This window comes from Microcaecilia unicolor, chromosome 1, assembly GCF_901765095.1.
Source record: "Microcaecilia unicolor chromosome 1, aMicUni1.1, whole genome shotgun sequence".
In the NCBI taxonomy this organism is placed as follows: Eukaryota; Metazoa; Chordata; class Amphibia; order Gymnophiona; family Siphonopidae; genus Microcaecilia; species Microcaecilia unicolor.
The window spans coordinates 769,484,583-769,506,326 of record NC_044031.1 but is presented as its reverse complement, the minus strand read 5'-3'; the positions used below and the strand labels follow the sequence as shown (position 1 = coordinate 769,506,326).

Below are 21,744 nucleotides of genomic sequence, written 5' to 3'. Positions count from 1 at the left end.
GAGGGAAGACAGGAGGAGATGCACATGGATTTAGGGGAGAGAGGAGAAATACTTCACAAGACCAGAACACTGCACCAGTGATTTCACAGTAAGAATACTGAAAGGTAATTTTAAAACAATACAGGAACGTAAGACCTTTGAAATAAGAATGATTGAATATTTTGACACCCAACAAACAGGACTTAATAAGGATCTGGGTTTTCTAACCCATTATAAACCATAAAGCTGTATTTCTCTGTTGATCACCCTCCCCCACCTATCCACACCTATCCTGTTAGAATATCAATGATATGCTTTGATGTCCCCATGCATACCTCCTACCCACCCCCCTCCTCCCACCCTGTCAGACTGTCATAGTAATGTTTGAATGTTTTCACTTATGTTTAATCTTTTTTATTGAATAAAGAAAACATTGTAAATACAAAAACATGGTGACCAAAAACTTATTTCTTTTAATGCTCCCCCCCAACTTCCCTCTTCCCTCCCATCCCCCCTTTCCCCTTTCCCCCCCCTGAAAGAACTCCCTCCCCTTCCCCTTCAATCCCCTCCTCCCTTCCAAACATTCTGAGTCCAGCTGTGTAAGTCCCATTAAAAGTTCAGCAATCTGCTCCTAGCATGCGGGGACAGTGTATTAAGAAATGGGCTCCAAATGTTCTGGAATTGTAATCCTGTTTTGGATTTGAAGTCCACAACTGCCATCCTTTCAACTCTCACCAATGTGATCATGCGGGCTCTCCATCGGGAACATGTAGGGTAATGTCGGGAAAGCCACTCAGAGAGGATCACCTGTTTGGCCACTATAATAGATTTATTCACAAAAGCTGTTAGTCCCGACGGGATAGGGTGGATTAATATCGGATGTCCCAGTAGTAGACCTGAATCATATTTCCACCCTGATGCCCACAATTTTGAAACGTACTGTATTATATCCTTCCAGTATTGAATTATACCTCTGCAGTCCACAACATATGTCCCAAGGTGGCCCCCGGTTCCCGACACTTGGGGCATTCCCCCCAGGGAGAGAGCCCCATGTGGAAGGCCCTTCGAGGAGAAATATACAGCCGGAGCGCCACTTTGTATTGAGTCTCCCAGTGTGAGATCATAGCTGTCTGTTTTCGCATTGTAATAATATGTGATTTGAACTGAGATAGGGTAAGAGTCATTGGTATGTCTTGTTGCCACATATTTAGCAGTTTCCCATAGTCCAGCTCCTCTGCCGTATCCCGAATGTGCCTGTGATGAAATTTGAGAGGCACCCTCTGCTGTGCTGTCAATGAAAAGGCTGAGGCCAATTCCTCTTGGACATCCTCAGCCAGGTCTTCCCACGGTAAAGATTGTATATAATGTCTCAACTGAAAGTAATGAAACTTGTCCGAAGGAAGCATTGCAAACTCAGTCTGTAACTCCTGGAAAGGTTTTATCTTCCCCTCTTGCGTGATTGCTTGCATCAAATACACCATCCCATTCCGTTTCCAGCGGGTAAATGCTGGGTATAGGAGCCCTGGTTCAAAAGCAGGGTTTCCACATATCGACAGGTTTGGAGTAACTCTAGCCTAAAACCTGTGGAGTTTACAAATCCATTTCCACACTGCCTTCGCTGACCCCATTATTCCCGTTTTCTGCAGGATATATGGCGGCGAGGGCCCCTTTGTATGGAGGTAATTACTGAAATGTAGTCCGGGATATAATTGTAACTCCATTGAAGTATTTGTATAGTCTTGTGTACCTCTGAACCAATCATTCAGATGTCGCATTCCACTGGCAACAGTCATATATTTTACATTTAACAATCCCAGTCCTCCATATTCCGTCGGGACACATATGGTGGAAAATGGGAGGCGTGGTTTTTTCCCCTTCCATAAAAAGGATTGCACTATCTTAGTCAGTTTATATTCATCAGTCTTTTTTAGGAAAAGTGGTAGCGTTTGAAAAGTGTATAGCCATTTAGGGGCAATGACCATATTAAACAGAGCAATCCTCCCCATCAGGGAGAGTGGTAATGGGCCCCAAGCTTGTAATTGTTTATTCGTGTCTTGCATCAATCGCTGCACGTTCTGTTCATAAAGTGTGGCTAAGTTCATGGGGATATTCACTCCCAGATATCTCAAGGTATTTTGTGCCCATTGTAGGGGAAATGTCCCAGGCCACCCCGTGCGCACTTCCGGGAAAGCCGGCAGTGCTACTGATTTGTACAGGTTTAAACAGAAGCCTGAATAACTCCCATATTCCTCTAGTATCTGTATTAGTTTTCCCAGGGTTTCAGTAGGCTCTCTCAGGATTATTAGTAGGTCATCTGCATATGCTAAGATTTTTATTTCCTGACCCGCCAACGTGACCCCCCGGATATCCGGAGCTGAGGAGACTTTCCTTATTAAAGGTTCCAGAGATAGCAAAAATAACAATGGCGACAGGGGACAACCCTGTCTTGTACCTCGATATATTTGGAATTCTGGTTCTTTAACACCATTTATTAACACCCCTGCTCTGGGTCCTCTATACAATGCCTGTACTGCATGCATAAACCAGCCCTCCATACCCATCATTGACAAAGTTTGAAACATGAAGTCCCACCCAACCCGATCAAAGGCCTTTTCAGCGTCTAAACTCAAGATCAGGGTGGGCTTTCCAATTTGTTGACTTGCTGCTAGGGCCATCAGGGTTTTTCTAACGTTATGAACCGATTGACGACCTCGTACGAATCCCACCTGTTCCGCCCCAATCAGAGATAGCAGACATTGCGCTAGTCGTTCCGCCATCATCTTTGCCAGTATTTTCATATCAACATTAAGCAGGGATATCGGTCTATAGGATTCCACTTTATCAAGAGGTTTCCCTGGCTTCGGTATCAATGTAATCAATGCTGAATTGGCGTACCTCGGGAAGCCTTTTTTCTCCACTACTTCCCGATGATATTCCAACAACGCTGCTAAAGCCTCCCCCGGTAGCATTTTATAATACTCCCCGGATAACCCGTCCGGGCCTGGCACTGACCATAGTTTTAACGTTTTAATCACCCACTGCAATTCTTGCATTGTTAATGGTTTATTTAAACCTTCCAATTGTTCTTCTGAAAATTTGGGGAGGCCTATCTGTTGTAAGTATTGTCGTGTTGCCTGCTCTGTTGGAGGTGATCCCGCCTGGTACAAAGTAGTGAAGTAATCTGTAAATGCCCGTCCTATTTCCCTATTATCTGTAAGAAGGTTTCCCTTGGAGTCTTTAATTGTTGTTACAGTCCTTGGGACTCCCGCACTTTTAATTAAACGTCCTAACATTTTGCCCGCCCTGTTACCAAATCTCTGTAATTTAAATTTATAAAACAATGCTGATTTAAGTTCTTTTTCATGCAATAAACTATTTAATGCCACCTGAGTAGCTTTTAAGGTTTCTAAAGTGACATCTGAGGGGTGATGTAGATGGATTCTCTTAGCCCTTTGCAATTGTCGTTCCAATCTTAAAATGCCTATGGCCCTTTTCTTGTTTTTAATGTGACAGTATGCTATGATGGCACCTCGCAATACTGCTTTAGAGGCGGACCAAAACAACTCTGGTTGAGATTCAAGGTGTACTTGGTTATGTTCTATATATTGGGCCCAATTCTTTTGTATATGTGCTCGTAAGTGTTGGTCCTGATATAAATGTGCAGGATATCTCCACCCCCTCCCCCCCCCTATCATCCATCGTGAATGCAAAATCTACCCACACTAATGAGTGGTCTGTTATCTCTTCAGGTCCAATAGTTGCCGTTCTCACCGAGTAAAATAATGAGCGAGCTACCATAATATAGTCAATCCGGGCGGATGTACCATGGGCTCTTGATCTGTGTGTATAATCTTTATCCCCAGGATGGTGAATTCTCCATGGATCCACCAGGTCAAGAGTCTTGTTGAATCCTTGGAACTCTCTAGCTCGTGTCCCCCGGTAGTGAGAGGCTAGTGTGTTTGAACAATCCTGACGTGTGTCAATCACTGCGTTAAAATCTCCCACAACTATCAGGTCTCCTCTCCCATTGTGCAGGCATTTCCCAGCTAAGGATTTAAAGAATGTGGCTTCATAGTTATTGGGCCCATATAGGACTAGTAGCGTAAATTCTTTTCCTGGGAGCCACACGTTTAATAAGATATAATCTCCTTTGACCCCTCTGTCCAATATAGTTGCTTTATATGAGAGCCCCTTTCTAAATAGGACCGCGACTCCTCCTTTCCTACTCTGCGACGAGGCCGCAAATACCTCACTAACCCACAGTTTTTGCAGTTTGGAGTGTTCCATATCTGTTAAGCGTGTCTCTTGTAAACACGCTATGTCTGCTTTGTGTCTTTTTAACGCTGTAAGGATCTTAGCCCTCTTAACCGGGGAACTAATACCCCCTACATTCCACGTTATTATCCTAGTAGTCATTATTTCCTAACCCTTCTGTCCTTGATGAAATTACCCTCTGTATAGCCACTCTGTTCCACCTCTGTGATATTACTAGGTCTCCCCAGCTCCGAAGTTGCACATTAGCCCTCATGTTTATTTTATAAGCTAACTCTAACCATTCCCGATTTGGAGCACCTCCTATCTCTTGGCACCAAACTAGACCCCTATTATATACAATCAAAGTTCCAATTCTTTCCCTAAATCCCCCCCTCCCTCCCTTCTTCCCCCCCCCCCCTCATTACCATCCCTTCAGCCATCTTTCCAGGCCTAAACCTGGAATTAGCAGGAGATCACCTGGATTGCTGAGAGCCTCCCGCCCCGTTGAGCGTTTATTTACTGTACTTACTGCCACTTTAATATTCTGTCCTTCAATCCCCCGATATTAGTTGCAATGTTCTCATTCTCCTTCTAGTATGCCTTGTTCTCTTAAAAGAGTTCTTGCTTCTTCAGGGGACCGAAAAACTCTCCATTGTCCTTGGTTTAATATTTTTAGTGATGCAGGGTACTGAAGAATAAAGCGAATTTGCTTTTGAGCCAACAGGGAGCACAATGGGTGGTATTTCCGTCGTTGTTCCTGGACCCCCGCTGAGTAATCTTGAAACATTAGCACTTGCCGCCCGTCATGTTTTAATTCCCCTCTGCAGATCTTGAATCCGTTTAGGATTTCTATTTTTTGGCGGTAGTTCAACAGGCGCATTACAATCACGCGTGGTCTGGTTTGATTTTCTCTGGGGCGTCCCACACGATGTGCTCTTTCTATTATTAGGGGCCCCAGGGAGTCCGACAATGCCAACTCTTTTGCCAACCAAGTTGTAAGCCACTCCGACAGGTTTCTGTCTGGGATGTTCTCTGAGAGGCCTACGATCCGAAGATTGTTCCTTCGGGAACGGTTCTCAAGGTCTTCAAGTTTTTCCATGTGCTCTTGAAGCTGTTGTTTGACGTCGCGGAGGTCCGCATTGTAGCCCTGGGAGTCATCTTCAAGGGCCGAGACCCGAGTCTCGAGATCTTCCGTGCGGGTCTCCAGTCCCTCCAGTTTTGTGTGAATGGCATCCAGCTTTTGGTCCAACACGTCCCACTTCGGCTGCCAGGCCTTCGCGACTGCCAAAGTGATCTGTTCTAGTTGCGAACCTGTAAATATTTGGTCCGCCTGCACCGGAGCCGCCGCCATCTTGGAATCGGGGGTAAGCAATTTGGTCTTCTCTTTCTCTCTTTTCCCCGTTCGTAACGCCATTCCAGTTGGGGATTTAGTGATAAATCTGTCCATACAATATTAGTAAGACCGCCAATTCAAATTTCAAGCATTTGTCGTGCAGATTTTTCAAAGTGTGGAGCGGGAGCTCTCGAGCCAAAGCAAAGCACAGCCGCTCAGCTCATCGCACCACGTGATCGAATGTTTTCACTTATATACACTGTCAGCTAGCACATTTGCTTATTTCCGATCTGAGGAAAAAGGGCAACCTTCGAAAGCTAATCAAGAAATGTATTAAGTTATGTCCAATAAAAAAGGTATCATCTTATTTTCTTTTCCATGTTTTATTTTGTTTGATTTCTATAGATATTATTAGGAAAGAAATGGAAAACAAAAATGAGGATGCTATAATGCCTTTGTATTGCTCCATGGGACGATCGCATCTCGAATATTATATGCAATTCTGGTCACCACATCTCAAAAAAGATATAGTGGAATTAGAAAAGGTACAGAGAAGGGCGACGAAAATGATTATGGAGATGGGATGACTTCTCTATGGCATTGACCACTGCGTTGTCCCAAGTTTGTTTAAATGCAGTTGGATCCGTCTGAACCTCATTAATATGCTTTAAATCTAAAGGCCAAAACAAACTTGTATCAATTTGTCCCCTCGATCGAACCTTACATTGGTGATGTATATTAGTAGTAGATGTTAGATGAATATGTAAATTAAGATCAGCTTTGAAATGGTCAGACCGTGGAATGACTGACCATTCAACATCAGTTATTATATTAACTGGATAAGAAATAAGATCTAAGGAATGTCCCTTTTCATGAGTGACATCCTGAGAAACCAACTTCAAATTACAAGAAACTAAAAATGAGTTAAAACCCTGTTTCAAGGGAAGATTCAAATCACTTAAAATAACTAACCTAGAATACTGAGGAGCATAATAAGATAACATTTCATACAAAGTATCTTGGATTGAAGCCCAAGAACCTGGTGGATGATAAAACAGCAAAATACCAATGTTACCTACAGATAATTGTGATTCATCAAAAAATCTGCAAAATGTGTATTCTAATCCTGAAAGAACAGCAGAATCAAGTAATGTTAGGTGAATTTTTTGTTTTGTTTAATAATAGCCAATCCATCACCCCATTTGTCTACTCTAGGAGTAATCAATACACCAGTGGATCCCAAACTTTCTCGAGCCAAGGCACCCTTAGTGTATCAGTAATTTTTCATGACACCCCTACGTCTTCACTGGATAAATGAATTAAAACAAATCTCCTTAATATGTAATACTTGGTAGCAATAATGAAACAGTGATTGAATATTCAGCTAGCCAAGCAGCCTGGGCCAACAGATTTATTTTCCACTGAACATAATTAACTTTATATGAACTTGGCTGCTAATAGTGTGCTGAACTGGACAATGTTGGCACATTTAGCCACACCCATTTACCAGCCATGGCGCATATAAACAGTAATCATTGAAAATATTACACCAATACACGAGAATAAAAATTACTTTTTTTTTTCATTATAAATAATTTCTGGTTATCAATATCAATAGAAATCAAACAAAATAAAACATGGAAAAGAAAATAAGATGATACCTTTTTTATTGGACATAACTTAATACATTTCTTGATTAGCTTTCGAAGGTTGCCCTTCTTCGTCAGATTGGAAATAAGCAAATGTGCTAGCTGACAGTGTATATAAGTGAAAACATTCAAACATTACTATGACAGTCTGACAGGGTGGGAGGATGGGGTGGGTAGGAGGTATGCATGGGGACATCAAAGCATATCATTGATATTCTAACAGGATGGGTGTGGAAAGGTGAGGGGTGGGGTGATCAACAGAGAAATACAGCTTTATGGTTTATAATGGGCTAGGAACCCCAGATCCTTGTTAAGTCCTTTCTGTTGGGTGTTAAAATATTCAATCATTCTGACTTCAAAGGTCTTACGTTCTTGTATGGTTTTAAAGTTACCTTTCAGACTTCCGGTGGAGCCGAGCGGCAAGATGGCCGCGGACTAGAGGAGCTCCGCAACCCGCTATCGGGCTCTTTGTTCCCCCGCTCTTTGGGCTCTCCAAACAACATCCAGGAGATGTCCAAAACCCCCCCAGAACCGGAGGGCAGCGCCGAAGATCTTCCAACACGCTTCATAAAGCGGGAAAATCGACGATATCAGTGCATGCGGCTCGAACCAAAATGGCGACCAAGGTGCAGAATGAAAGAAAGTTTAGAGACAACAGCGCGGAAGACCGGCGAACAGTGTAAGAGCGATAAAGCCAGATATCGGGGAAGCTAGAGGCGCAGCAGCGTAAGGGAGGCGAGAGAAAATTGGCAACGTTTCTGTCTTCCCTTCCCCCACCCCCCCCTGGCGAACAGGCACGGAACAGAGTTATTGAGGCGCTGGGAGACCTTGCGAGAACAATATAATACAAAAGGCCAAGAGCGCTAATCCTAACTTTAGAGTGTGGCTGGCGCTGCTTACAACAGCGCGGACATCCAAACAAAGTTTATTACTGCAACACTCTGGCTGTTGAGAGGAGGCGACGTCGGAAAGTGGAGAAATAGCGCGCCAGCATTAAAACACAGCAGAGATTTTGGGCAACCAAGCTTAAATCGGACTTTGGCAGCCACAAAACAGAGTTTACATAACATTATTAGACAATAACACAGAGAGCTGATGGTAAACTAAAGGCTGCGGGCACAACACGAGCAACTAGTTAAAGGAGAAATTAAGAAGGGGTTGGACCTGCGATCAGGATTAGCGTGGAGAAAAGACTTAAAGGACTCTCAAGCATTAAATGACAACTCATATGAGAGTATTAAAGCTTAACCTGTCACGCAATTGCATTACCCCCGGATAAAAGAGTGAACCCCATGAGATCAGACACACAGAGATCATTGAGAGATTGAAACATCCTCTGTATGGAGCAATTTTTGAAGCCCAAGTCAACAGGAACAACTAGAAGCGGGATTAAATACGATAAGGTGAAAAATTCCCCGTCATCCACTGGGGCCAAGATGACTGAAGGGAAACTTGAAAAGCTGGGTGATTTCTCTGAAAAGCAACTTGCGCAGATTACCATGGCGGTTAGCGCAGCACTGAATCCAAGGTTTGACTTGCTAGAACGCCAAATGAGCAGCCTAGAAGCTACCATGGCCGACACGGTGAGGAGAGTGGGTGAAGCGGAAAATAGAATCTCAACGGCTGAAGACATGAGAGTGCAGAATGTTCAAGATGTCACACGTCTGATGGAGCAACTTAAGGCACAGCAAGACAAGATTGAGGACATGGAGAACAGAGCAAGGAGATGTAATCTGCGAATTGTTGGACTGCCTGAAGCAATCCCCGAGAAATCACTAGGGCACCTGTTGGAAAACTGGCTTAAAAAAGAGCTAGCCCTGTCAGACAGCTATGGAGAACTATGTATAGAACGGGCCCACAGGCTTGGTCGATGGCAACAAGGGCAACAAAGACCCAGATTGGTGATAATTAAAGTCCACAATTACCTACACAAGGAGGAAATCATGAGGGGCTTTAGACTGAAAAGGGACACTTTGAGATACGATGGCGCTCCGATAAAAATTTTTCAGGACTATTCTGCTGGAGTACAAGAACAAAGACGCTGGTTTCACCCTCTCTGCACGTCATTGGTTAGCAAGAAAACACGATTCATGCTGATTTACCCGGCTGTTTTGAAGATCCAACATGAAAATCGATGGCGTTCATTCCACACTGTCACAGAGGCACAACAGTTTATAGACTCTGAACTATATGCACCAGTCGACGCACCACCATGATCCAATATCCAGAAGAATACAGAATGAGTAAAAGACGTTGCTTTGCTTACAGTTTCCAAACTGTGACGAGGAGACAACCATGCAAGCTAAGTTGTCCTTAACAAAGAAAATGTAGAATGAGAGTTGTTATGTTAAAAGTTACAATTGTATTGTTGGCTGTTTGGGAGGTTTTCCCGGTGGAGGAACCAGGATAGATACAAATATATCGCCGAGGGGGAGGGGGGGAACTCCTTATTAAGACGGGGGGGGTAGGGTGGTAAGAGGGGACGAGTCACATAGCGGTTTTACACCATAGGAAGGAGAGGAACTCGAGACAGAGGGAAGGGATTCTCAACATGAGAAGGGCAACGGGTGGGGGGAAGTGGGACTTCAATGGGATTCAACATTCAGGGAGGGAGGGTTCTAGGGGTGCAAAAATCAGGACTCGCACTCGGGTCACACAAATGAATGAAGCACGGGTAAGATGTTTAAGTCAGAATAATGGACCAGAAAAGAAGACACAATATTTACAGCTACTGGGCAAGGGCTGGGACCCAGGGGCTGAAATTTTCTGGTATACTATGATGGAGCTCACATGCTCGGGAGGTATCTCATTGTAAATTAGTCACCTGGAATGTAGGGGGCATTTCATCCCCAATTAAAAGGAAAAAGATTTTAACACATTTAAAGCGTCTTAAGGCAGATATTGCATGCTTACAGGAGACAAAGTTAACAGCTGCAGAGCACGAAAAACTCAAACAGGACTGGGTAGGCCAGGTGATCTATGCGTCACCAGATGGGCGGAAGGGAGGGGTGGCAATCTGCATTCACCGACAGCTCGCTTGCACGGTAGAGCCAGTTTTGCAAGATCCCAATGGACGATTTATTTTGGTTAAAATGTGGTTGCAGGGAAGAGAATTATATCTGTTAAACGTATATGCTCCCACTCCTCCCGATAGTTCCTTTTTCCCTGAGCTGTCAAGGCGGCTGCTTCCCTATGAAAGTAAACACCTGATAATTACAGGTGATATGAATGTGCTAATGGATCCCACAATTGACCATTTGGGGGAAGAAAACAAGAGAGTAGAGTACAGGAAAGGGACGCGAGTGTTGAAAGAATTCAGTAATTCTCTCTCTGTGATAGATGTGTGGCGGAATCTGCACCCTGATTCAAGAGAATATACACATCAGTCCAGAGCACATGGGACTTGGGGCAGATTAGATTATATGTTTATCTCACCAGCTTTATTTCAGTGTGTCCAAGATACAAAGATAGAAGAGATATTGATTTCTGACCACAGCCCGGTCTGGTTAGAATTGGGTGCACCACACAACTTTCAATTACACAGACAATGGAGATTTCCCAATCACCTAGTAAAAGATAAATCTTTCCAAAAATACTTGGCTAAAAAATGGGAAGAGTATGAATCATTTAACAGAGAACATAAATCTGATCCACAATTGTTTTGGTGTACTGGTAAGGCGGTACTCCGGGGGGACCTAATTGCTTATGTAGCGAGTAAACGGAAAAAGAATGCAGCTAGCCTCTTACACCTGAACAGGCAACTTCAGAAGGCTAGGCGCCGATATATGGAGCGGCAAACCACAGAAAATAGGGAGGCCTATCTGTCTGTTCAGGCAGCTGTGAACTCACTGTTACATGAAAGAGTGGTAAAAAATAGGATTTTCCTAAAATATAGGTTCCACAGATTTGGAAACAGAGTAGGGAGTATGCTGGCCCGGGTGGCCCGGAAAAGGGGAGTGGGCAGAACTATATCGGTTCTGAAAGACAAGAAGGGCAGCATTACTAATAGACCGGATAAGATCCTTCAAATACTTCAGGAGCATTTTGCGCAACTATACACCGCTGAACAGCCAATCAGGAAATCACAAATAAACGAATTTCTTAGAAAAGCTCAAATGCCAAAACTTGGAGATTCCGATATCGCTTGCTTAGAGGCCCCCATCCTGCCCAAAGAGTTATCTGAAGCTATAAAGGGGCTAAAGTCGTATTCGGCACCAGGGATGGATGGGTACTCCGGGGAATTTTATAAAATGCTGCAACCCCAATTGATACGGCCACTCTTTGAATATCATCAAGCGGTGGTCCAAGAAGGGAGATTCCCATTACATGAAAACACTGCTTGTATATCATTACTGTTGAAACCAGGGAAGGCTGCAGAGGAGCCAGAGTCTTACAGGCCCATATCATTAATTAACGTAGACATTAAGCTTCTGGCGAAGATTTTGGCCGCACGACTCAACAAGTGCATACCCAATGTGATCGAGCCAGCACAGGTGGGATTCCTTCCCAATAGACACTCAGTGTTACATATCCGGAGAGTTCTACTCGCAATGGCAAGATGCCGATCCGAGGGGACTCCCGGAATATTGATAAGTCTAGATGCCACTAAGGCTTTTGACAGGGTAGGGTGGGATTTTCTATTTCATATATTAGATTGGATTGGGATCCCTATTAGAGTAAAACAGGCAATAGAGGCTTTGTACACTGGTATGGAAGCACATGTAACAGCAAACGGGGGGCTCTCGTCAAGATTCCAGATAGGTAGGGGAACAAGGCAGGGCTGCCCCTTGTCACCACTCCTGTTCGATCTAACCCTGGAACCATTGCTACGTCTTTTAAATTATGACCCTAGAATCAGTGGAGTGCAATTGGGAGAACAGGAGGTTCGTGCGCTGGCTTATGCTGACGACGTCCTCCTGGTGCTGACCAATCCACAAGAGTCCTTCCAAGCAGCCCTGACACTGATAGAGGAATATGGGACATTGTCCGGGTTTAGCCTCAATCTCTCCAAGTCCTGCGCGATGTCTATGGACACTGATACTGATTTACGATGGGAAGGGGAAGCTCCTCTTAGGTGGGAGGCAGCGAAAATGAAGTATTTGGGGGTATACATTACCAGAGCTGGAACCTCCATGTATAGGGAGAACATTGCCCCATTGTTGGAGATGACTAAGAGTAAGCTGTTGATATGGAGGGAGCTACCACTCTCTATTTGGGGTAGAATTGCGTTATTCAACATGGTGGTTGCTCCCAGATGGCTTTATGTCTTTCAACAACTACCAGTCTTTCTGAAAAATAGAGATGATAAGCAGTTGCAGCGTTTAATACAAGCATATTTGTGGCAAGGGAAGAAACCCAGAATGCCATACAATCAGATAGCGACCCCGAGAGAGGGGGGCGGTATGGGACTTTTAAATATTAAATATTTGGCAATAGCGAGTTCAATGCGGCACATAAATGATTGGTATCGGGGTACATCGGATTTCTCCATTACACCAATGGAGACCTCGATGTTTAAAGGTACTTACTCCACTCTGGAGCCCCGTTGCCTACAGCGGCATTCCAGAGACATCCTTTACTGAAATCTCTTAGGGAAACTTGGAGGTGGGTGTGTAGACGTCACCGTTTCTCCCCCCGAGTAACCCCCTGGATGTCAATATGTGATAACCCAGCTTTCCCCCAAGGCCAGGGGATCAGTATATTTAGCAAATGGGCAAAAAAGGGGATCATATATCTGGCACATATAGTTACAGAGGAGGGGCGCATACACACGTACCGGGAACTCCAATCCCGGTACGGGATTCCTCCGACACAACAATTTGCATATTACCAGTTGCATCATTATGTAGCCTCCCTAGAATGGACAGACCTCACGGAAGACGTGGTGGAAGTTCTCACAGAAGAGTTTACCTTGGGAGCACAGCTTAAGGTACCACTAAAATTCCACCACCAGCAACTCAAAGATACCACAGAAGAGATAGACTTCAGGCGATTAGCGCAAGAGTGGTCAAAGGACTTAGGGTGTACACTTACTGAGGAAGAATACAGATCATATTTGAAGTCCATATATAGGCAGCGGCTTTGTATCCCGCAACGGGAGCGGCTATATCGGTGGATGCTTAGAACACATATTTCTCCTCACAGAGCACAAAAAGCGGGGTTTGACACAACAGGGGCATGCCCTAAATGTAATCAGGGTGCGCCCTCTCTTGGTCATATGTTCTGGAGCTGTCCCTATATTGGGCGGTTCTGGAGACAGGTCCTAGAGGGGATGGCACAAATATGGCACTGTACCCTTGTATGGGAGCCTACAATTTTATTTAATATCTTTAGTTATACTGCAGACCCCCCAGAAGGCTTCAGGGCATTTGCAAAGACAGCAATGTATTTTGGGATAACATCCATATTGCAATTTTGGAGAGCGAAAGAGGGGCCCCCCCTGCAGATATGGCGCTCACAGTTAGTGAAACAAATGAGAATTGATAGGTGTGGAGTAGCAGATTTGGACAGTGTAGCGGGCCTTAGGTTTAGGGCACAATGGGAGGCACTGTGGGTCACCCTCCCGTCTAGAGCAAGAAGTTTATTGCTAAATTTTTGATTTATACTCGGCTCCACCTCCTATCCTACATTAAACGGGGAACCTGGTGACGTGACTACAAGTTGTGGGGAGCTCCTTGTTAAGAAGACCCCTGGCCCAGATTCTGACACGCAGATAGGCAACTTGTTTAGATAAGATGTCGTGCCCGGCATCACCTCATTTGATATATGCGAGAGACCCAAACATTACCTATTGTTGAACCCGAGGGAGTCCAGAAGGGAAGGGTAGAGGGAGGGTTTGGTTAGTCAAGAGAAGAGAAGAAATGCACATTACAGAACGCACGGGCTAAACACTTTGCACATGTTGTTTTGGTATTAAAGAACACAGTGATAAAGCCCAAGCAGAACTAGTAGACAACCAGAGGGAGGGAGGGAGGGTGGACGGGAGATTATGGGAGAAAAATAAAAGCAATATTGTAATTTATTATGTTGAATGTATGACACTGGACGATATCCATTGTAATGTAATTTTATTGATAAGCATTTGTTAATTGTACATGTCAACCAATAAACAAGATTTAAACATAAAGTTACCTTTCAGGATTCTCACTGTGAAGTCACTGGTACAGTGTCCTGGTCCTGTAAAATGCTGACCAACAGGGGTAGGAGCCCTACTGGCACCAGTATTGTTCATGTGATGTCTATGTAAATTGAATCTTGTCTTAAGCATCTGGCCTGTTTCTCCAATATAGCATCCTTCCTTACATTTTTTACACTGAATGATATATACCACATTGGAAGATGAGCAAGTGAAAGATCCCTTTATGTTGAATATCTTTCCTTTGTGGGTAACTGTGGGGTCCTGTGAAATATTTTGGCATAGTTTGCAACTGGATAAATTACAGGGAAGTGTGCCCTTATGTTCCTTTTCAGTCTGTGATGGAAGTTTACTTCTGATTAGCTTGTGTTTTAAGTTGGGTGGCTGTCGGAAGGCCAGTACTGGTGGGATGGGAATATCTCTTTCAGTAATTCATCCTCCTGGAGTATAGGTTGTTGATCTCTTATGGTTTTCCTCAGTTTTTCCAGCTCTGGATTGTATGTCACTACAAGGGGGATTCTGTCTGTGGATTTTTTCTCCTTGTACTGTAGCAGATTCTCCCTGGGTGGGGGTATGCATGGGGACATCAAAGCATTTCATTGATATTCTAACAGGATGGGTGTTGGTAGGTGAGAGGAGGGTAATAAACAGAGAAATAAACAGAGAAATACAGCTTTATGGTTTATAATGGGTTAGAAAACCCAGATCCTTATTAAGTCCTGTTTGTTGGGTGTCAAAATATTCAATCATTCTTATTTCAAAGGTCTTACGTTCCTGTATTGTTTTAAAATTACCTTTCAGTATTCTTACTGTGAACACTGCACCAGTGATTTCACAGTAAGAATACACTTTGTAGTTTCATCGCATGCCCCCTAGTCCTAGTATTTTTGGAAAGCAAGAACAGACACTTCACATCCACCTGTTTCACTCCACTCATTATTTTATATGACTCTCCAATTTCTTCTGGAGTCTTTCGTGTGGTACTTTGTCAAACGCCTTTTGAAAATCTAGATACACAATATCAACCGGCTCACCTTTATCCACATGTTTGTTCACCCCTTCAAAGAAATGTAATAGATTGGTGAGGCAAGAGTTCCCTTCACTAAATCCATGTTACCTTTGTCTCATTAATCCATGCTTTTGAATATGCTCAGTAATTTTGGTGCCGGGTGGTGTGGCAGTTGAAGGCAGTAGTTTTTAGGGATAGGGCAGTTTGCGAAGCAGTGGGGAAGTTGCAGAGGGTTGTTTTGGGGGATTTGGCAGTGAGCAGGGTGTTGTGGGGAGATAGATTTTGGGTTATGAAGGCATTTTGAGGGTGAGACAGTTGCTAAAGGTAGGGAATGCCATCTTTTCAACTGCCTTGCCCTGTTTCTGTTAGGTTTTTTTTCTTAATTGTAGTACTTGATATGCAACCTTTATGTCAAAGCAAGCAAAGTGGTTTACATGAGTGATCCCTCAGATGCGCTGGACAGCGGCGGAGTGATTCCTCAGGTGCAATGGGGAGGGGCGGAGGGATTTCTCAGATGCAGTAGAAGGGGCGGAGTGATTCCTCAGGTACAATGGGGAGGGGTGGAGTGATTCCTCAAGTGCAATGGGGAGGGGTGGAGGGATTTCTCAGATGCGGTGGGAGGGTGGAGTGATTCCTCAGGTGCGATGGGGAGGGGCAGAGTGATTCTTCAGGTACAATGGGGAGGGGCGGAGTGATTCCTCAGGTACAATGGGGAGGGGTGGAGTGATTCCTCAGGTGCGATGGGGAGGGGTGGAGGGATTTCTCAGATGCGGTGGGGAGGGTAGGAGTGATTCCTCAGGTACAATGGGGAGGGTTGGAGTAACATACATAGTAACATAGTAGATGATGGCAGAAAAAGACCTGCACGGTCCATCCAGTCTGCCCAACAAGATAAACTCATATGTGCTACTTTTTGTGTATACCTTACCTTGATTTGCATCTGCCATTTTCAGGGCACAGAGCGTAGAAGTCTGCCCAGCACTATCCCCGCCTCCCAACCACCAGCCCCGCCTCCCACCACCGGCTCTGGCACAGACCGTATAAGTCTGCCCAGCACTATCCCCGCCTCCCGCCACCGGCTTTGCCACCCAATCTCGTCTAAGCTCCTTAGGATCCATTCCTTCTGAACAGGATTCCTTTATGTTTATCCCACGCATGTTTGAATTCCGTTATCATTTTTGTTTCCACCACCTCCCGCGGGAGGGCATTCCAAGCATCCACCACCCTCTCTGTGAAGAAATACTTCCTGACATTTTTCTTGAGTCTGCCCCCCTTCAATCTCATTTCATGTTTTAATTTTTAACATTTATAAATTAAATCTTTCAAAAAGAAGAAATCCCCCAGGCGCTTATCTGAAGTGGGTCTGCTACGCTCAGTGATTCCTCAGGTACAATAGGGAGGGGTGGAGTGATTCCTGAGGTGCGATTGGGAGGGGTGGAGTGATTCCTCAGGTGCGATGGGAAGGGGCGGAATGATTCTTCAAGTGCAGTGAGGAGGGGGCAGAATAACTACTCAGATGTACTGGAGTGGGGTGGAGGGATTCCTCAGGTGTGTTAGGGAGGGGCGGAGTGATGCCTCAGGGGCTCAGATGTGCTGGGAGCAGTGTGACACCAGAAAGTTTCAGCAGTACTGAGATTAAATAGACTCTTACCTTGTAATGAGAACTGCCACATCATGGTGTGTGGGATGAGCGTCTCCCTTTGGATTTATGCTCTTCTGCCATTTGCAGAAACTTTTCAGAGTATTGTCAGCATGATGAGAGATTTTTAGATCCTCCTGCAAAATGCAAAAATGCTGTCTCAGCTTTTCGTTTCTCTAATCTTGCATTCCTTCCCTCATCCTCCTCCACATATTTCCTCTTGGACTGGATCCAGAGCTGAGTCAGCTTCTTTCAAACCTCTTTCCATCCCTTCCTCCACCATATGAAGTTTACTGTGTCTCCAGAAGGAAGAGCACTGAATTTATACATTCAAGTATCTCCCATTCTGCCGCTATCTTTTCTATAAATGTGTGTCTACAGTTACACCTGCCTCACGATATCTCCGATTCTACTGACAGCATTCCTAATAGAGCTACTTTTGGAAGAAAGATTACTGCTTTCGCGCTCAGTGTGTGTACATATTTCTGGACATTAGTCGTGCAGCCCAGCTTAAGAGAATGGCTTTCCTACAACAGCGCCCTCGGATGTTGGCTGGGGATGGGGAACCTTTTTTCCCCAAATTTCACTGTAAGTGCTCAGTTACTCTTTCTGGTACTAAATCTGTTTTGTTGAACTAGTTCAACTGAAGACAGATTTTGTTTTGGAGACATGTAACATCTTTCTTTTTCTCTGTGTTATTCTTTTTGGGAGGATGGATGTTGAAGGAGAGTGAAGTGCAGCTCCCTAGGCTTTTTCTCTCTTTCTCTTCCTAGATGCAGACTTGACTTATAAATAGATTCTCTATGATTAGCGGGTTTCTTATACTTCTTTGTTATCTTGTATAGTTCATGTCTAATTATGAAAATGCTCATAAAAAAAAATAATTCAGGTAAGCAGAGAAGGCAAGCTACGCTCCAGCTGCTGAGTCTTACCTCATCTCTGTCCAGAAGAACAAGACGCACAACCACAATATTAACAGGGTTCCCAATACTAGGATCATGGAATAATCCAGCAACCTGCAATGAAAGAAAAGCACAAAAGTGAGTCTGCAGGTTGACAAGCTTAGAAAGGTGCAGTAACACTGCAGAACTCTCATCCCATCCAAGCAGGACAAACACAGGTAGCAGCAAACAACATACCAACATCTCCTATGACTTTAAAATCCTGCTGCGCCCACTCGAGAACTGGGACATGCATTATTCCCACTACTTGCTGGGTACCTGTCAGGATCGGAAAGGGCTTTGGAGACAGGCCAGAAGGATGCAAGTCCTACCGTACCATGTTCATGACCGTTAGTATATAGCTGTCCACGTGAGAGCTGCCATGATACTCCACCATCTTTGGATCTGCGACCACTAGCGTCTCTACCCACTTCTCCTGGCTGATCGAGCGCTGTACGATCCGCCTCCTGCGATTCTGCTTTTGCTCCCAGTGCTCTCGCCACCTTTCTGTTTTCTTCCATGTCCAGGGAAGTTCTGAAAGGATTTGGTACAGGACATTACCAGTCCAGCTATTCAGATAAGAGCCTCTCAAAAGAACCTACCGCAGTCTAGAAGCTTCCTCACTGCTTCAATTCAGAGTATTCCAACAACTGCTCCCACCCTTATGAGTGACTCAGAGAAAGAGCTAAGAGCCCCCCCCCCCCCAACACACACACAAAGAGTAACAGGGAGAGAAAGATCCTGCTGAGACACCCCACAGTCAGCGACAGGAACAGAAAGAAACTGCTGAAAGACCCCCCCCCCCCACTAAGTGATAGAAAGCAAAGGACACAGCTGAGAACAACCCCCCCCCCAAAAAAAAAAAAAAACAAGTGACAGGGAGAGAAAAACTGCTGAGAGACCCCTCACCCCTTCCTCACAGAGAAAAACTGCTGAGAGACATCCCACCTCCAAAATAAGTTACAAGGAGAGAGAGAAAAACTTCTGAGAGTCCCTGTGCCCCCCCTAAAAGAGTAACAAGTACAGAAAAAAACCCCAGTGAGATCTCTCCCCTCAATGAGTGACGGATAAAAATGCTGAGAGACCCTCATTAAGTGACAGGGGGAAAACACTGCTGAGAGACATCCCTCTTCAATGAGTTGCAAGGAGAGCAAGAGAGAGAGAGAGAAATTGCTGAAAGGAATGAGATGCATGGAGCTTATATCACTAGATCTAGGGGGATGCAGATGGGTCTTTGGGCGGATGATACTTGTGTGAGATGCCACTGTGCGGTGGGCAGTCTTGTCCAACAACTTCTTGAATGTGTGAGGCTGTGGGACTTTTGGACCGGTGTGCTTGCAAATTTGGCGCGAGTGATTAATTTATTTTATTTATTTGTTACATTTGTATCCTACATTTTTCCACCTTTTTGAAGGCTCAATGTGGCTTACACGGTACCGTAGAGGCGATCGCCAGTACCGGTTTGAACAAATACATAGTGAGGTTGTGATAGAGTAAGTTCATGTGTGACAGACACATTGGGAATCGTAAGGAGGAAGAGTTAACTTATGTCCAGTTCTAGCTTTGGTTTCGTTATGTCACAGGGTTAAGGCATTTAAGTTGGATCATTAGGGTATGCCTCTTTGAACAAGTTAGTTTTTAGTAGTTTCCAGAAGTTTAGGTGGTCACATGTTGTTTTCAAGGCGCTTGGTAATGCGTTCCATAGTTGTGTGCTTATATAGGAGAAGCTGGACGCATAGGTTGATTTATCCATTGAATGGTCTCACCGAGGGTTACTTTGGGGGATGAATCTGCTTTACATGGACAGAGGATACCTGATTCTCACGGGTGTATTATCTACATAGCATTAATGTTGGCCAGGAAGACCATATTGATACACTGGGTTGCAGACAGCCTGCCGCCCTTGCAACACTGGAATGCAAAGATGGTTCAGATGGCTCGCTGGGAACAGGAACGGATTAAGTCTACCCATAAGCTGTTGAGTCAGGCTTGTCATTCCCTTTGTCGTTCCACAGCTCTCCTTCAGTTGAAAAAGGCTCACTTCCTGTACATTAAATGTCCTTGACATATTTAAATGTCTCTATCATATCTCCTCTCTTCCAGCGTATACATGTTGAGGTTCTTAAGCCTGTCCCTATATTTTTTTGTGTGTTCAACACCGCTTACTAATTTTGTAGCTGCCCTCTGGACCAACTCCATCCTGTTTATATCTTTCCGTAGGTGTGGTCTCCAGAACTGCACACAGTACTCCAAATGAGGCCTCACCAGAGACTTATACAATGGCACTATCACCTCCTTTTTCCTGCTGGTCACGCCTCTCTTTATGCACCCAAGCATCCTTCTGGCTTTGACCGTTACTTTTTCTACCTGTTTGGAAGCTTTAAGGTCATCAGACACAATGACCCCCAAGTCCCCCTCGTATGCCTTTACCACCCCCCCCCCCCCCCCCCCCCCCCGGTAAAGCATATTCCCTTGCCCTTGCTTCCCTTCCATCCTCAGCATCTCTTCCCTTGGTTCCTTTCTCCTTTATCCAGTATCTCCCCCTTGCTTCCCTTCCCTCCTCAATGACCCCATGCTTTCCATCCCTCCCCCTCCAGCATTTCCCCTTTGGCTCCTTCCTCCTTGGTCCAGCATCTCCCATTTGCTTCCCTTTCCTTACCTCCTCAATATGTCCCCATACGTCCCATCCCCCCCCCCAACATTTCCCCTGTGGTTCCTTCTTCCTTGGTCCAGCATTTCCCATTTGCTTCCCTTTCCTCCTCAATATGGTGCCCATGCTTCCAAACCCTCCCCCCCCCCCCCAGCATTTCCCCTTTGGTTCCTTCCTCCTTGGTCCAGCATCTCCCATTTGCTTCCCTTCCCTCCTCAATATGTTGCCCATGCTTCCCATCCCTTCCCCCTCCCCAACATTTCCATTTTGGTTCCTTCCTCCTTGGTCCAGCATCTCCCCTTGCTTCCCTTCCCTCCTCAATATATCCCTGTTCTTCCCATCCCCGACCCCCCCCCCCCCAGCATTTCCCCTTTGGTTCCTTCTTCCTCTCCCCCTTGCTGCCACCATGCTGCACCCTCCTAGCTCTATGTTAGCCTTGAAAATAAAAGGCAACGTGGGGTCTTACACCCCCTGTACAATCTCAAAATATATCGAATTAGGCCACTGTATAAAGGAAAACAGGCACCCACATTCCATTACAGAACAGGCTCCTAAATACCAAATTAGGCTAGTATTCTATATAAGAAACTAGGCACCTATGTTTCTTTATGAAACAGACTTCTATATACTGAATTAGGCCAGTATTCTATAAAGAAAACTAGTCATCTACATTTATTTATTTATTACAACTTATATACCACCTTCACCTAAGTGGTTCACACACAGGTATTTGTACAAGTACTTTTGGTCCCAGGTGGCTCACAATCTAAGTGTTATTTGTACCTGGGGCAATGGAGGATTAAGTGACTTGTCCTTTCCTTTCTGAGCACACTACCAGAACCCTCATCCACATTCTCATCACCTCTCGCTGAGACTATTGCAACTTGCTTCTCACAGGTCTCCCACTTAGCCATCTCTCTCTTCTTCAATCTGTTCAAAATTCTGCTGCACGACTAATATTCCGCCAGTGTCATTATGCTCATATTAGCCCTCTCCTCAAGTCACTTCACTGCCTTCCTATCCGTTTCCGCATATAGTTCAAACTCCTCTTATTGACCTATAAGTGCATCACTCTGCAGCTCCTCAGTACCTCTCCACTCTCATCTCTCCCTACATTCCTCCCCGGGAACTCCGTTCACTGGGGAAATCTCTCTT

General features: G+C 44.8%; 1 protein-coding gene across 4 annotated transcripts in view; it reads right to left on the bottom strand.

The window, feature by feature from the left end:
• Positions 1–21,744, bottom strand: part of ADAMTS7 (ADAM metallopeptidase with thrombospondin type 1 motif 7) — a 218,563-nt gene that overhangs the window by 125,336 nt on the left and 71,483 nt on the right. For all 4 annotated transcript variants that reach the window (XM_030189820.1, XM_030189821.1, XM_030189823.1 and 1 more), the window contains exons 4-6: positions 18,277–18,473; positions 17,931–18,014; positions 17,011–17,135 (exon numbers count right to left, since the gene is read on the bottom strand). In XM_030189820.1, the coding sequence (XP_030045680.1) occupies positions 17,011–17,135; positions 17,931–18,014; positions 18,277–18,473 (406 nt within the window). The remainder of the gene's footprint in view (positions 1–17,010; positions 17,136–17,930; positions 18,015–18,276; positions 18,474–21,744) is intronic.